At 42.7% G+C, this 16017-nt stretch overlaps 1 protein-coding gene across 9 annotated transcripts in view; it reads right to left on the reverse strand.

Annotated features, from left to right (window-relative positions):
• LOC140718236 (endothelin-converting enzyme 1-like) overlaps positions 1 to 16017 on the reverse strand; it is a 319941-nt gene that overhangs the window by 29149 nt on the left and 274775 nt on the right. For all 9 annotated transcript variants that reach the window (XM_073031724.1, XM_073031725.1, XM_073031727.1 and 6 more), the window contains one exon: positions 554 to 631. In XM_073031724.1, coding sequence (XP_072887825.1) covers positions 554 to 631 — 78 coding nt within the window. The remainder of the gene's footprint in view (positions 1 to 553; positions 632 to 16017) is intronic.

Raw genomic sequence — 16017 nt, forward strand, 5'->3', positions numbered from 1 at the left:
TACCGGTGTCACAGAGGATGAGCTGTGGGGAATCCTCTGCGATGCTGCTGGATGGAACTAGTGCTGGCGAGGAGGAGTCAATGGGGCTTTCACCTAGACAAATGAAGATCCCTCTGACAGATGAGTTTGTTTTTACCTTCTACTCTTGCCTCAGCAATTCACCTATTGACGGACCAGTCTTCGATTAAAGCTCCTCCTTTCTCTAGGGAACCTCCTCCTCCTGCAGCACGATCCATCTGGAGCAGAGCCTGAATTCAGCTGTGCTCGGTACTTAGCAATTCAGCCAGGACCACCACATGAGCTCCTTTGTCTCAGCGAAGCCAGCCCAGCAGATGCAAAGCACCTCCAGACTGGCAACGCAGAGCCCTGAGAGTCTGTACTCTTGAGGGCTGGGCCTCCAGGGCTCCTGGGAGAGCTTGGTGTGATAACATCAGTGAGTTAAGTAAACGTGAGCTAAAAGTGCAAGGCAAACACTCCCCCTTCACATACTGGACCTTTGAAAGTACATCGACATTTGAAAAGATCAGAAATAAACTGGAAGGTATCTACTTACATCACTGAAGACCTCATCCAGTTCTTTCGCATCCAGGATAAACTTTGGGAAGCCAATCATGTCGTAGATTGCATCTGCCTATGAACAAAATGATAAATACAGGGTGAGACAAGGGCAGGTGTTGAATTTATTATGACTGCAAATTATTAAGAGCAATGTTATTTTGTGAGTGCCCACACACCCACAATACCTTCAGTGCTTATTAGCACAGCCCAGGTACATCGTGCCGATCCCGACAATGTGGCGACACAGAGGTAGAACAGACAGTGCTGCCGACTCACAGCACCAGTGACCCGGGTCCGATCCTGACTCCAGGTTGTGCTGCGTCTGTACGCCCTTCCCGTGGTTGTGTGGATTTCTCCAGGGTGCTCTGGTTTCCCGCAACGTCCCCCAGAAATGCAGGTGGGCTGCAGGCACTGAGTTACTGTGGTGAACTACATATACCTGTCTGGACACGCCCCTCTGCTGACTGCTCCTGTGGCTCCTCCCACAGACCCCTGTATAAAGGCGGTTGGAGGCACTGCTCCCCCCCCTCAGTCTCCAGGATGTTGTGTGGTGGTCTCTTGCAGCTAATAAAAGCCTATCGTTCGCCTCCTGTCTCCGAGAGTTATTGATGGTGCATCAATTTTATTAGCTGCAATTTTAAAACATGGAGAGCACTTTACAACCAGATAAATTGGACATTGATCCTCAATCTCCCGAAGCAGCCATTGCCTTTGAACTCTGGCTTGCATGCTTCCAATCGTACCCGGAAGAGATTCCCGTGACTGAGCCTGCTATCATGCACAGAGTTCTCCTCTCCAGGGTCAGTCTGTGGGTGTACTACCTTATCAGAGACCTACCAAGGGGCACTGGATGCCCTCAAAAGTCAGTACCTGCGGCCGGTGAACACCGTCTACGCAAGACATTGCTTAGCGACGCTGCAGCAGTGGGCCGGAGAGTCGAGCGCTGAGTTTGTCCGGGCCCTACAGACACTCGTGCGGGCCTGCGACTGCAGGGGACTGACGGCAGAACAGCATGCGGAGCCCCTGGTACGAGATGCCTTCGTTACATCAGGTCAGTGTACGTGCGCCAGTGGCTGCTGGAAAACGCCAATCTTACCTTACAGTTGGCGATCGAGCTGGCCGACACGCTGGAGGCCGCTCTGCACAATGCTGACGCTGTCCAGCTGTGCGATCTCCCGCTGGTCCCATGGAAGCTGCAGACCCCGCAACCCTCCGGTGAATCGACCATGGCTGCTGCCAGTTGCAAGTCTGCGTAGTGTTACTTCTGCGGACTCGAAAAGCACCCCCGAAAACGCTGCCTGGCCCGAGAAGCTACCTGCTCCAGCTGCGGAAAGAAGGGCCACTTCGCCAAGGCCTGTAAGTCCAAACCACGAGCGGGATTGAGCAGCGCCACGTGCGAGGCATGGGGGTAGCCATCTTGGTCACCGCCATCTTGCCTGCCCACCGCGTGCGAGGCATGGGGGAGGCCATCTTTGTCGGCGCCACCTCGCCCCGCCTCTGACCCATGGGTGCTTACTGGACATCAAGACAGCGGTTCAACTCTGGCCTCCGTAACCCTCAACTAAAGCGCTCCACACCAGCTCGCAAGGTCAATGATGGACATCCTGGTGGAGGGACACAGGACTAGCTGCCTGTTTGACACGGGCAGCACTGAGAGTTTTATTGACCCGGACACGGTGCAACGCTGCGGACTCGTGACACAGCCGGTAAGCCAGTGGGTCACCATGGCTTCTGGATCGCATTCCACAGACATCCGGGGGGGTTGTGTAGCGACATTGGTGGTGCAGGGCACAGAATATCGGGACTTTGCGTTACTGGTCATGCCTCAACTCTGTGCCCGTGCTATTGGGGCTCGACTTCCAGAGCCACCTGAAAAGTGTGACAATGGAGTATGATGGGCCCCTCCCACCAATCACTGTCAGAAATCCTCAGTTTTGTGGGGTTTCGTCATATACCCCGCTACTGACCACACACACACACCGACCCACACATCCCACCCAGCACCATGCCGACAGCTGCGCTACTGACACCACTTGCAGCCTCTCCACCCTCAAGATCCCTCCCCCACCGCTGTTCGCCAACCTGACCCCCGACTGTAAACCTGTGGCAACTAAAAGCAGGAGGTACAGCGTGGGGGACAGGGCCTTCATTAAGTCGGAGGTGCAGCGGCTGCTCAGGGAGGGGATCATTGAGCCAAGCACAAGTCCTTGGAGGGCCCAGGTGGTTGTTGTTCGGGCTGGGCAGAAAAATAGGATAGCCGTGGACTATAGCCAGACCATCAATAGGTTCACGCAGCTTGACGCGTACCCCCTACCCTGCATCGCGGATATGGTCAACCAGATAGCTCAGTATAAGGTGTACTCGACCATAGACCTGAAATCCGCTTACCATCAGCTCCCCATCCGCCCGGAGGACCGCCCCTACACTGCCTTCGAGGCGGGCGGCAGACTCTATCACTTCCTGCGCATCCCCTTCTGTATCACGAATGGTGTCTCTGTCTTCCAGAGAGAAATGGACCGGATGGTGGACCAGTGCCAACTGAAGGCCATGTTCCCATATCTGGATAACATCACCATCTGCGGTCACGACTGGCAGGATCACGACACTAACCTCCAACGATTTGTCCAAATGGCCAAAGCTCTTAACCTTACCTATAACAGGGACAAGTGTGTGTTTGGAACCACCCAACTTGCTCTTCTTAGGTATGTCGTGGAGGACGGGGTCATTGGCCCTGACCCCGACCATATGCGCCCCCTGTTGGAACTCCCTCTTCCCACCACCCTCAGAGCCCTCAAAAGGTGCTTGGGTTTCTTTTCCTATTACGCCCAGTGGGTCCCTCACTACACAGACAAGGCCCGCCCCCCGGTCAAGTCCACTGCATTTCCCCTCTCAGCCGAGGCCCACGCGGCCTTCAGCCGCATTAAAGGGGACATTGCCAAAGCAACGATGCATGCGGTGGACGAGACCATTCCCTTCCAAGTAGAGAGTGACGCCTCCGACTTCGCGCTGGCTGCTACCCTCAATCAGGCAGGCAGGCCAGTAGCATTCTTCTCTCATACCCTTCAAGGCTCTGAAATTCGGCACTCCGCGGTGGAGAAAGAAGCCCAGGCCATAGTGGAAGCTATTAGGCACTGGAGGCACTATCTCGCCGGCAAAAAGTTCATCTTGCTGACTGACCAGCACTCAGTTGCTTTCATGTTTAGCAACCAACAGCAGGGCAAAATCAAAAATGATAAAATTTTGCGGTGGAGAATAGAACTCTCCACCTACAACTATGATATCCTGTACCGGCCTGGCAGACTCAATGAGCCCCCTGATGCCCTATCCCGGGGAGCATGTGCCAGCGCGCAGCTCGACCAGCTATACGCCCTCCATGCACATCTTTGCCACCCGGGGGTCACCCGATTTTACCATTTTGTGAAAGCCCGGAACCTGCCTTACTCCCTCGAGGAGATCAGGACGATGACCAGGGACTGCCAAGTCTGCACTGAGTGCAAACCGCACTTCTACCATCCTGCAAAGGCACAACTTATCAAGGCCACCCGCCCCTTTGAGTGACTGAGTATCGACTTTAAGGGCCCCCTTCCCTCCACCGACTGCAATGTCTACTTTCTCAACATAATCATGGTTCCCCTTTGCCATCCCCTGCCCCGATACCACTGCCACGTCCGTCATAAAAGCCCTGCGCCAGCTCTTCACTCTGTTCGGATATCCCTGCTATATCCACAGTGATAGAGGGTCCTCCTTTATGAGTGACGAGCTGCGCCAATACCTGCTAACTAGGGGTATTGCTACTAGTCGGACCACGAGCTATAATCCCCAGGGAAATGGACAGGTGGAGAGGGGAATGCCACAGTGTGGAAGGCCACACTCTTAGCCCTTAAGTCAAAGGGATTGCCGGTCTCTCGATGGCAGGAGGTCCTCCCTGAGGCACTCCACTCCATCCGCTCCCTGTTATGCACGTCCACCAATGCCACCCCTCATGAGCGACTCTTTTCTTTTCCCAGGAAGTCTGCTACTGAGACCAACCTACCGGGTTGGCTGACGTCCCCAGGGCCAGTGCTGCTCCGGAAACATGTGAGGAGCAATAAATACTCCCCGATGGTCGAGAGGGTTCACCTACTTCATGCAAACCTCCAGTATGCCTACGTGGTCTTACCTGATGGGCGGGAGGACACGGTCTCCGTCTGCGACCTGGCGCCCGCAGGAGCACCAGACCCCTACCCCGAACACTCCACAGTGACTATGAACCCTGTACCCACCGAGGTGTATACCCACGAGACACCGCGCACACCAAGCCCTACACAGACTCCTCACGACACTCCCATACCGGGCGCCATGCACACGCATGAGGGGTTACTGATGCCTAATGGGCTGACACCTCAAGTCAGGCCGGAGCCAGCACAACCACCGTCTCCGGTGCAATCACCACTGGTGCTACGTAGATCGCAGCGACAGATTCGACCGCCTGATAGACTTAACCTGTAAATATACTTGTAAGAAACTTCGCCCCATGGGGAAGTTTTAAAACAAAGTGGGGGGGGGGTGAATGTGGTGAACTACATATACCTGTCTGGACACGCCCCTCTGCTGACTGCTCCTGTGGCTCCTCCCACAGACCCCTGTATAAAGGCGATTGGAGGCACTGCTCCTCCCTCAGTCTCCAGGATGTTGTGTGGTGGTCTCTTACAACCAATAAAAGCCTATCGTTCGCCTCCCGTCTCGAGAGTTATTGATGGTGCATCAGTTACCGATAGAGCAAGAAAGTAACAAAAAGATTAAAGGGGAGCTGATGGCCATCTGAAAAAAAATCTGAGTTTCAGGGTCAGAGAAAAGAAAGACAGGAAATAGGACAAATGCAGTTGCCACAGCATGGAGCTGGTGGGTTGAATGGCTTCTTCTGTGTTCTAAAAAACAAGAATGACAGAAGCCCCTCAGTTACTGACCTGCCAGGAATGACGCTACATGGATTAAAACCCGAGCTGAATAGAAAGGGGAACTTCGGACTCATTCATGAGTCTCATGTGGTCATACTCCCAACAAGTGGTCAACAGGCATGAACTCCAGTGAACGATTTTGCTCAACAGGCTGGTCTTGTGATGTTAGCATTGACATCTCCAACTCAACCTCAACAAAGTTCACTTTAAACCGTCCTATTTCAAACAGACCCCACTCCCATTACATTACCCGCTTAGTTAGCACACTATACCAATGTAGCCAATTGGGAATCCTGACGGGACTAAAAGCTTCGTCATTTAGGAAATAAGAGAAATGAGTAGCAGAATCACCAAAATGCTCAAAGCCTAGTATGAACCTTATGTTCATAGGTAGGGGTTAAGGAGAAGAGGGCAGGAAACTATGTAAGTGATTGAAGAATTTGTAAGTACTTTACTTTCCTGATTATTGAGTGGGGGGAGATGCTTGCTAGAGTGAACATGAAGGATGTTATTATGTCCAAGCAGATGTACTTTCACCTCCAAGAGGACCACAACCTTGTCGTAGGGTTTGGAGGCTTGCGTGTCTCAATGACCCAGACAGCAAATTCCACTGGCGTCAAGGCCTGGTGCTTTGACTCTCGGTAGAGTCACCCAAGTCAAAGGGTAGAGACCAGACGAAGAGTGGGCCACTGGAACTCCAGGTTTTGGGGTTCAGCTCAGGGCTAATATACCCTGACTAGTTAAGAACGAAAAATTGTTACCGAAACAGCAACGAAGAATCCTTCTCTGTGTGATGGTATTCCTGAGTCTCCACCTGGGATCTGCAGGACTGGCAGCAGTGAAAACCAAGAGGAAGCCACTGACAAGATGATGGACCCCGAGCAACATCTGGGGCGCAATACAGAAGATGGCCAAAGACAGACAGAGATCGAGGACATTCATTTCTGCCCTAAGTGCTAGTAGCGTAACTATCGTGTTTTCACTAAAGAAAGTGCAAGTGTCCAAAACTGCGGCCGGTGCATCAAGCAACACTCGTATTGAATTTGAAGGGAGATGCTGAACCACAGCCAGTCAAAGCCTAGAACCAGTTATCAGGAAACACTTGGCTGTTCAACAGCATTTTGTTGCAATTATGAAGTCTCATGTAGGTTGAACAGCATTTAGGAGATCAATCAGGAATGAAATGAGGTCAGCGGGAGACGCTCATGGAGTGAGCACTGTTTTAGATTTGCTCCATAACCTTTACTTTTTTTTAACCTTTGATCACCCTTATTCAACTTATTTTTACCTACACCAAAAGATTATTGCTATTTTTTTGGACTTATCGTTAAGAGTTTATTGTGAATTTTTGAAGATATGTACTCAGAAATGGCTCTTAGATCTAAAGGACGAGAACCTGGGCGGAACCCGAACGGTAATGGAAAGAAGCAAGCTCATCCGCACCGCACTGAATTAACTTATGAACTGTTTATGGAGGTTTTGGATAAAAAATTTGATGAACAACAACAAATTTTTAAACAAGATATAAAGGCTTTTCGAGATTATATGGATAGGACGGATTCAGTAATTAACCAGCAGCAAGTTCTTATCGCATCTCTGCAAGAAGACGCTCGGAAACGAGATTTGATAATTGAAAAATTGCAACAGGACTTACTTTCGACTACTAAATTGGTGGAAACACTTAAAACCAAGAGTGTCGACTTTGAGAATCGGTCCAGAAGACAGAACCTACGTATACTTGGTCTCCAAGAAGGTATCAAAAAAGACGACCCCAGGGATTATTTTGCTCAACTTTTAAAGGATGCGTTCCCGTCTGTTTTCCCAGACAGCCCGCCGTTACTTGATCACGCGCATAGAATTATGCGTCGATCACCGAGTGCTTCAGCTAAACCTTCGGTTGTAATTGTCCGGTTCCATTATGTACATATTAAAGAGCAACTTATTTGTGTAGCTCGACGTGTAGGTATGATTAAATTTCAAGATCACAACTTCCGCTTAGTGGAAGATTTTAGTCCTGAGGTAATGAGGGCACGGCTTCTTTTTAAACCGCTGATGTCTGAATGTTATGAGAAAAATTTAAAACCAGCGCTCTTATACCCTGCAAAGCTCAGAATTTCTCCACCGAACGCTCCTCGCCGGGATTTTCTTTCTACATTTGAAGCGAGAAGTTTTCTGAATGAGAACTTCCCTACTGTTACGGGCTCTCAGGCCGAATGAATGAGTGATTTTGATCGTGTAAGATGGTTTTTGATCCTCCAAACCAGATTTGGTTTCTGGTTGTTGGTGTAGGTTTACTCTGCACTTTATACTCAAGTTAAAGTGTTCTTTCGACATATTAATCGTTTTGTTTTACACACTTTAACCATTATACTGTATCGCTGACTATTTTCTGTTCCTTCGAAGGTGTATTTTCTGTTCCTTCGAAGGTGTATTTTTAATCCTTTGAAGGTGAATATTTTACTAAGATGGTTTTTTGATAAAACATTTTTGGTGTTTTTTAAGATGGCGCTTTTTTTTTCTCTTGTCTTCTTCCTACAATACATCGCTTATCACAGTTTAAATATTTTTTTTGGTTTGTTTGGGTTTTAACCCGATTTATAAGTTTTTAGTGATTATATTTTCTTCGGTTTTTTTTCTACTTTTTTTTAAGAAGTCTGGTTCTAGTATAGTGATTATAATTTTTAAAGTTTGGGTGTTTTTTTTTATATATATCCTTTATATATGGAGTGGTCTTCCGCTGATATGGGGGTAGGGTTAGTTTCATTTTTGCTTTTTCCTGGCCTTTTTTTGGCTCTGGTTTTTTTTCTCTTTCTTGAGTGGGAGGGGGGTGGTCTTTTTTCTAATTCTATATTTTTTCTATCAGTTTTTTTTAGTTTTTTCATTTGGGCTGATTTTGAACTACAAATATGTCTGCGATGTCGTCACTTTCGGGTTCGCTTTTTATTTTTGTTCTTCTTCCGGGGGCATGAGTTTGTAATTTGGTTAACTCTTTTTATACCAAAGGGTTGATCTTAGAACAGGGGTGGGCAAACTTTTTGACTTGTGGGCCACAAAGGGTTCTAAAATTTGACAGGACCAGGAGCAGATGGACGGAGTGTTTTGGTAATACACCTCATAAGAGAAAATAAAATATCATGGGATATGTAGAAAACATGTGCTTTAATTTCAATTGAAAATGAACAAATGCATTACAACAAAATATCTGTCTTTGAAGTCCCATGGTATTTAGCTATTTATTGAAATGACTTTTAAAACACTGAAAATTAAATGAATAAAATACAGCTTTTTTTTTAATAGTAACAGTTATTCTTCAAGATATTATCATCATCACTCTCCTCCTGACTGTCTTTATTTCAAAAACGGTAGGAGATGCAGGTCTACTTGTCCTGCTCCTTCTTATTCAATTGTCCCCTGTGCCAAAACTCAAAAACGACCAGCACAAGGACAGAACAGTGACAGCGCGCCAGTATGCGGAGCGCGTTATTTGATCTGGAGCGCATTTTTTATTTTGAGAACGTACGTGCACCTGCGCACTACTCATGTCCATCACTTAACAGAAATGACATGTAACATGTAAGGCTTATTGAAAAAATATTTTTAAATGCATTTTTTACATAACACAACGAAGAAACTTATTTTTAATTTCAGTGGGAACAGTGTTGTTGGTCTCTCTTTTTAGCCAGCGCATCAAAGTCTGGATTTAGTTTTGTTGTGGCGATTCTCAGGATGGATCTGAGGTGTTGGTCAGTTAACCATATAACCATCACAGCACGGAAACAGGCCATTCCGGCCCTCCTAGTCCGTGCCGAACTCTTAATCTCACCTAGTCCCACCTACCCGCACTCAGCCCATAACCCTCCACTCCTTTCCTGTCCATATACCTATCCAATTTTACCTTAAATGACACAACTGAACTGGCCTCTACTACTTCTACAGGAAGCTCATTCCACACAGCTATCACTCTCTGAGTAAAGAAATACCCCCTCGTGTTTCCCTTAAACTTTTGCCCCCTAACTCTCAAATCATGTCCTCTCGTTTGAATCTCCCCTACTCTCAATGGAAACAGCCTATTCACGTCAACTCTATCTATCCCTCTCAACATTTTAAATACCTCGATCAAATCCCCCCTCAACCTTCTACGCTCCAATGAATAGAGACCTAACTTGTTCAACCTTTCTCTGTAACTTAAGTGCTGAAACCCAGGTAACATCCTAGTAAATCGTCTCTGCACTCTCTCTAATTTATTGATAGCTTTCCTATAATTCGGTGACCAGAACTGTACACAATATTCCAAATTTGGCCTTACCAATGCCTTGTACAATTTTAACATTACATCCCAACTTCTGTACTCAATGCTCTGATTTATAAAGGCCAGCGTTCCAAAAGCCTTCTTCACCACCCTATCTACATGAGACTCCACCTTCAGAGAACTATGCACTGTTATTCCTAGATCTCTCTGTTCCACTGCATTCCTCAATGCCCTACCATTTACCCTGTATGTTCTATTTGGATTATTCCTGCCAAAATGTAGAACCTCACACTTCTCAGCATTAAACTCCATCTGCCAACGTTCAGCCCATTCTTCTAACCGGCATAAATCTCCCTGCAAGCTTTGAAAACCCACCTCATTATCCACAACACCTCCTACCTTAGTATCATCAGCATACTTACTAATCCAATTTACCACCCCATCATCCAGATCATTTATGTATATTACAAACAACATTGGGCCCAAAACAGATCCCTGAGGCACCCCACTAGTCACCGGCCTCCATCCCGATAAACAATTATCCACCACTACTCTCTGGCATCTCCCATCTAGCCACTGTTGAATCCATTTTATTACTCCAGCATTAATACCTAATGACTGAACCTTCTTAACTAACCTTCCATGTAGAACTTTGTCAAAGGCCTTGCTGAAGTCCATATAGACTACATCCACTGCCTTACCCTCGTCAACATTCCTCGTAACTACTTCAAAAAATTCAATAAGGTTTGTCAAACATGACCTTCCACGCACAAATCCATGCTGGCTACTCCTAATCAGATCCTGTCCAGTCAGATAATTATAAATACTATCTCTAAGAATACTTTCCATTAATTTACCCACCACTGATGTCAAACTGATAGGTCTATAATTGCCAGGCTTACTTCTAGAACCCTTTTTAAACAATGGAACCACATGAGCAATACGCCAATCCTCTGGCACAATCCCCGTTTCTAATGACATCTGAAAGATCTCCGTCAGAGCTCCTGCTATCTCTACACAAACTTCCCTCAAGGTCCTGGGGAATATCCGGTCAGGACCCGGAGATTTATCCACTTTTAAATTTCTTAAAAGCGCCAGTACTTCCACCTCTTTAATTGTCATAGGAAACTATGTCATAAGTTAACTTGGATCAAAGAGTAAAGCGCAAATGTGGAATAATACGCTGCACCTCAACAAAGGTCAATGTATATAGAGTGCGTCATCTATTGAGAAAACGCCAGAATTGTGGGGAAAAAACGTTAACAAGGTTTATTAGTATAATTTCATCAAGTTCTGCGGGCCGGATTAAAAAGCTTAACGGGCCGCATATGGCCCGCGGGCCGTAGTTTGCCCATGCTTGTCTTAGAACTATGGCTCAGACCATTAATTTTGTTTCTTGGAATACTAATGGTTTAAACCATCCGATTAAACAAAAGAAGATTTTCAAAGTATTCCAAAGACTTAATGCTCATATCATTTTTGTACAAGAAACTCATGTGAGGAAGGAGGACAACTATCGCTTTTTTAGGTTTTGGCGGGGTCAACAATATCATTCGAATTCGAATGCCAAAGTAAAGGGAGTTTCAGTTTTTATTGACTCCTCTATTACATTTGTCCAACATGATATCTTTTCGGATCCGAATGGTAGATTTTTGTTAATTATGGGTTTACTTTTTAATAAAAAGGTTGCTATGGTTAATGTCTATGCTCCAAATGTGGATTGTCCTGATTTTTTAAAGTCCTTATTTACTTCTTTACCTAATCTAAATGAATATAAGTTAATAATGGGTGGTGATTTTAATTGTTGTTTAAATCCTTTGATGGACAAATCTATATCTACTCAGACTGTACCCAATAAGTCGGCCACTTATATCAACTCTTTTTTGACTGATAATGGAATTTTTGATATTTGGAGATTTCGGCATCCTAAGGACAAAGAGTTTTCTTTTTTCTCACATGTTTATCATTCTTATTCGAGAATTGATTATTTTTGTACTGACTCTTGTTTGATTCCTTCGGTAAATGGTTGTTATTATGATAGTATAGCTATTTCTGACCATGCTCCATTAAAACTTTCTATTAAATTTATGGACACAGTTCATAATGCTAGACAATGGTGATTTGATTCTACCTTATTGCAAGATCCGGACTTTATTAAATTTATGAATGAACAGATTGATTTCTTCTTCTTAACCAACTCCACGGAAGATATTTCTTAACGAACACTTTGGGACACTTTTAAAGCATATATACGTGGACAGATTATTTCTTATTCTGTTGGTCTGAGAAAACGCATAAAGAAGGAAACTCTTTTATCGGTTGATAAAATTAAAGAGATTGACAAGAAATATTTGATTACTCCTAGTAAGGAGCTTTACAAACAAAGGGTTGAACTTCAAACAGAATATAGTTTATTACTTACATCTTCAATTGAAATTCAACTGATGAAGTCCAGATCTGATTTTTATATACATAGTGATAAATCGGGTAAACTATTAGCTAGTCAATTGAAGAATGCTTTGGTTAAACGTCAAATTACTAAGATCCGTCAGCAAAATGGGGATTTGACAATCAACCATGATGAGATAAATAATCATTTCAAGATTTTTATACTTCCCTGTATCATTCTGAATTTCCTCAGGATTGCAGTGCCATGTGTGATTTTTTTGGGAAATTGAATTTCCCAAGATTATCACCAGATGATCTTTCAATATTGGAAACTCCTATGACTGATGCAGAAATCAGAGGGGTTATTTCCTCCATGAATTCAGGGAAAGCACCTGGTCTGGATGGGTATACAGCAGAATTTTTAAAATGTTTTTCCGCTACTCTCTCTCCTTGGTTATATAAGGTTTTTGAAGAAGCAATTAGATTGAGCAATTTGCCACAATCTTTTTATAGAGCTCCTATTTCTTTAATATTGAAGAAAGATAAAGACCCTACTGATTGTGCATCCTATAGACCAATATCCTTACTGAATGTAGATTCCAAGATTTTTTCCAAGTTACTTGCATCCAGATTGGAGAAGGTATTACCCCAAATTATTTCGGAGGATCAAACCGGTTTTATTAAAAATCGTTATTCTTTTTTTAATGTTAGGAGGTTATTGAATATTGTGTATACTCCTTCACATAATATTTCAGAATGTGTTATTTCATTAGATGCGGAGAAAGCATTTGATAGAGTTGAATGGCCATACTTATTTAATGTGTTGGAGAAGTTTAATTTTAGTCCGACATTCATTTCCTCGATTAAACTGATTTATCATACCCCAGTAGCCTCGGTGTTTACTAATAATCAAAGATCTCCCTTTTTTCGTTTATTTCGGGGCACTAGACAAGGCTGTCCTCTTAGTCCACTATTATTTGATATTGCTTTAGAACCCTTGGCAATTGCTGTCAGAGAATCACAGGATATTCTTGGTATTAATCGTGGGACAGATATTCATAAGTTATCTTTGTATGCAGATGATTTATTATTATTTATTTCCAATCCTGAGAAATCTATTCCTGTAGTTTTATCATTGTTGGCTCAATTTAGTGATTTTTCTGGGTATAAGTTAAATCTTAATAAGAGTGAATTGTTTCCTTTAAATTGACAGGTCCCAATTTATGGAAACTTACCTTTTAAATTAGTTAATGATTCTTTTATTTACTTAGGGATTAAAATAACAAAAAACCACAAAGACTTATTTAAGGTTAATTTTGTACCCTTAATTGATCAGATTAAATGCTTGTTTACTAAGTGGTTACCATTATCTTTATCTCTGATAGGTCGAATTAACACTATTAAGATGGTTATTTTACCTAAGTTCTTATATATTTTTCAAGCGGGTACCAATTTTTATTCCGAAATCTTTTTTTTACTAAAGTTGATTCAAAAATTTCCTCATATATTTGGCAGAATAAAAATCCTAGGTTATGTAAAATATACTTACAGAAGGCAAAGAAGGAAGGTGGATTAGCATTGCCTAATTTTAGATTTTATTATTGGGCAGTTAATATCAGATATTTGATATGTTGGTTGAAAGATTGGGATGGATCTTTTAGCCCTCATTGGGTGAGCCTGGAAATTAAATCGGTACCAGGTTTTGCACTGGGTTCTATTTTGGGGACTTCTCTCCCTTTTGCTCTTTCTAAATTGCCGAAACGAATTGACAACCCGATAGTTAAACATACTTTACGTATATGGTTTCAATTTCGGAAATTTTTTGGGTTGACTCAGTTTGTTTTAAATATTCCTATTGTATCCAATTGTTTTTTCCACCCTTCAATTATAGACCAAGCTTTTTTGGCTTGGAAGACTAAAGGAATACTACAATTTTCTGACTTATTTTTGGATAATTGTTTTATGTCTTTTGAGCAGTTATCTAATAAATATAATTTGCCTAGATTTCATTTTTTTAGATATTTACAGATTAGGAATTTTTTAAATACTGTACTTCCTACTTTTCCAAACTTTGTGTCTTCAGGCATTTTGGAGAATTTGTTTGAATTAAACCCCTTTCAGAAAGGGCTTATATCAAAACTTTATAATATAATTATGAAGATACGTTCAGAGCCCCTTTATAAGACAAAAAATGATTGGGAAAGAGAGCTCAACATTATTATTCCTATTGAGAATTGGGATAAAATTCTTCAATTAGTTAATACATCATCTATATGTGCTAAACATTCATTAATACAGTTTAAGGTTGTACACAGGGCTCATATGTCCAAGGATAAATTGGCTCATTTTTATTCCTATATAAATCCTATTTGTGATAGATGTCAATCTGAAATAGCGTCTCTAACTCGTATGTTCTGGTCGTGTCCGCTTTTGAAAAAATATTGGAAAGATATTTTTGATATTATCTCTGCGGTATTGAACATTGATTTACAACCCCATCCTATTACCGCAATTTTTGGTTTACCAATGATGGACTCACTTCATTTATCTTCTTCCGCTTGTCGAATGATTGCATTTCTTACACTAATGGCTAGAAGATCTATTTTGTTGAATTGGAAGGAAATTAATCCTCCTACTGTATTTCATTGGCTTTCTCAAACTATGTTATGTTTAAATTTAGAAAAAATTAGAAGTGGTGTATTTGACACTTCTACTAAATTGAAAAGATATGGAGACCATTTATTCAATATTTTCATATGATGTAATAGGACCCTGTTCCAGGCCTATTTGATTTTCCAGTTTTGACTGCATATATGTCAAGAGGATCGGAGTTGACGACACTGATGATTTTGTATTTTTGTGAGATATTATAAACAGCCCCTTTTTTTCTTTTTTTACTTTTTCTCTTTTTTGTTTTTTTTTCTCTTCTATTAGTTATTAGATTTTTAGATTAGTTTTTGCATAATTATTTTTTCTTTTTTTTCTTTTTCTTTTTTTATTTTATATTATGATACACTTAGGTTTGCCTTGTCTATTTATATATTGTATCATTTATGATGTGGGAATACTCATTTATACTGTAATCATTGCTCTTGTAATCTTTTATAGTTAGTTGAAATATGTATGCGTGTAATCTCATTATGTATCAATTTTATTTTGTTGTTATTAATAATGATAATAAAAAGATGGAAAAAGAAAGAAAGAAAGAAAGAAAGAAACATTGTATCTAAATTACATGTTCTGCAAGGATTTGGGAAAGCAAAGATACTCCAGCAGCCAGTCTATTTCAAGCAGTATAGGCCTTAACCCTATAAAGGTCCATATAATGCTCTGGAAAATGTGGACCAATGTGGATTTGGAATGGGGCTGGTAGTCTAACCCCCAAGGGGAAATCGATGGAGAACTAACAGACAGGAAAATAGTGAGCTCGAATGTTGTGGATTAGACTGTTTCATTAAAACGAGCCCTTTTATTTGTTTTCTTTACTAACCCTGTAATCAAATTACGAATTATAAAGCTCAATTGTTTAATTGCATATTGTGCACTGTCTATTATTTTGTTGCACTGATTTGTAACAGAAGACACATCACGCAGCATCCACACAAATGAGATTTCTTAAGTTTGGCTGGGCCGAACCTAGCGTTACATTACCATACACTATCCCGAGATTCATTTCCTAGCAGGTATTTATAGGACAAAAAGAGGACCAATAGAATTTTATGAAAGGTTACACATAAACAGACACAGGCTGATAAACACCAATGTGCAAAAGAAGACAAATTGCAAATAAAGACAATACTGGAAACGGCACTGGTCTCCGCTCTCACTGTTACAGGAGCAACCTCTATCTCCCTCACTGGAGAAAGACAGCCTATCTGAGACACT

Source organism: Hemitrygon akajei, chromosome 29, assembly GCF_048418815.1.
Source record: "Hemitrygon akajei chromosome 29, sHemAka1.3, whole genome shotgun sequence".
In the NCBI taxonomy this organism is placed as follows: Eukaryota; Metazoa; Chordata; class Chondrichthyes; order Myliobatiformes; family Dasyatidae; genus Hemitrygon; species Hemitrygon akajei.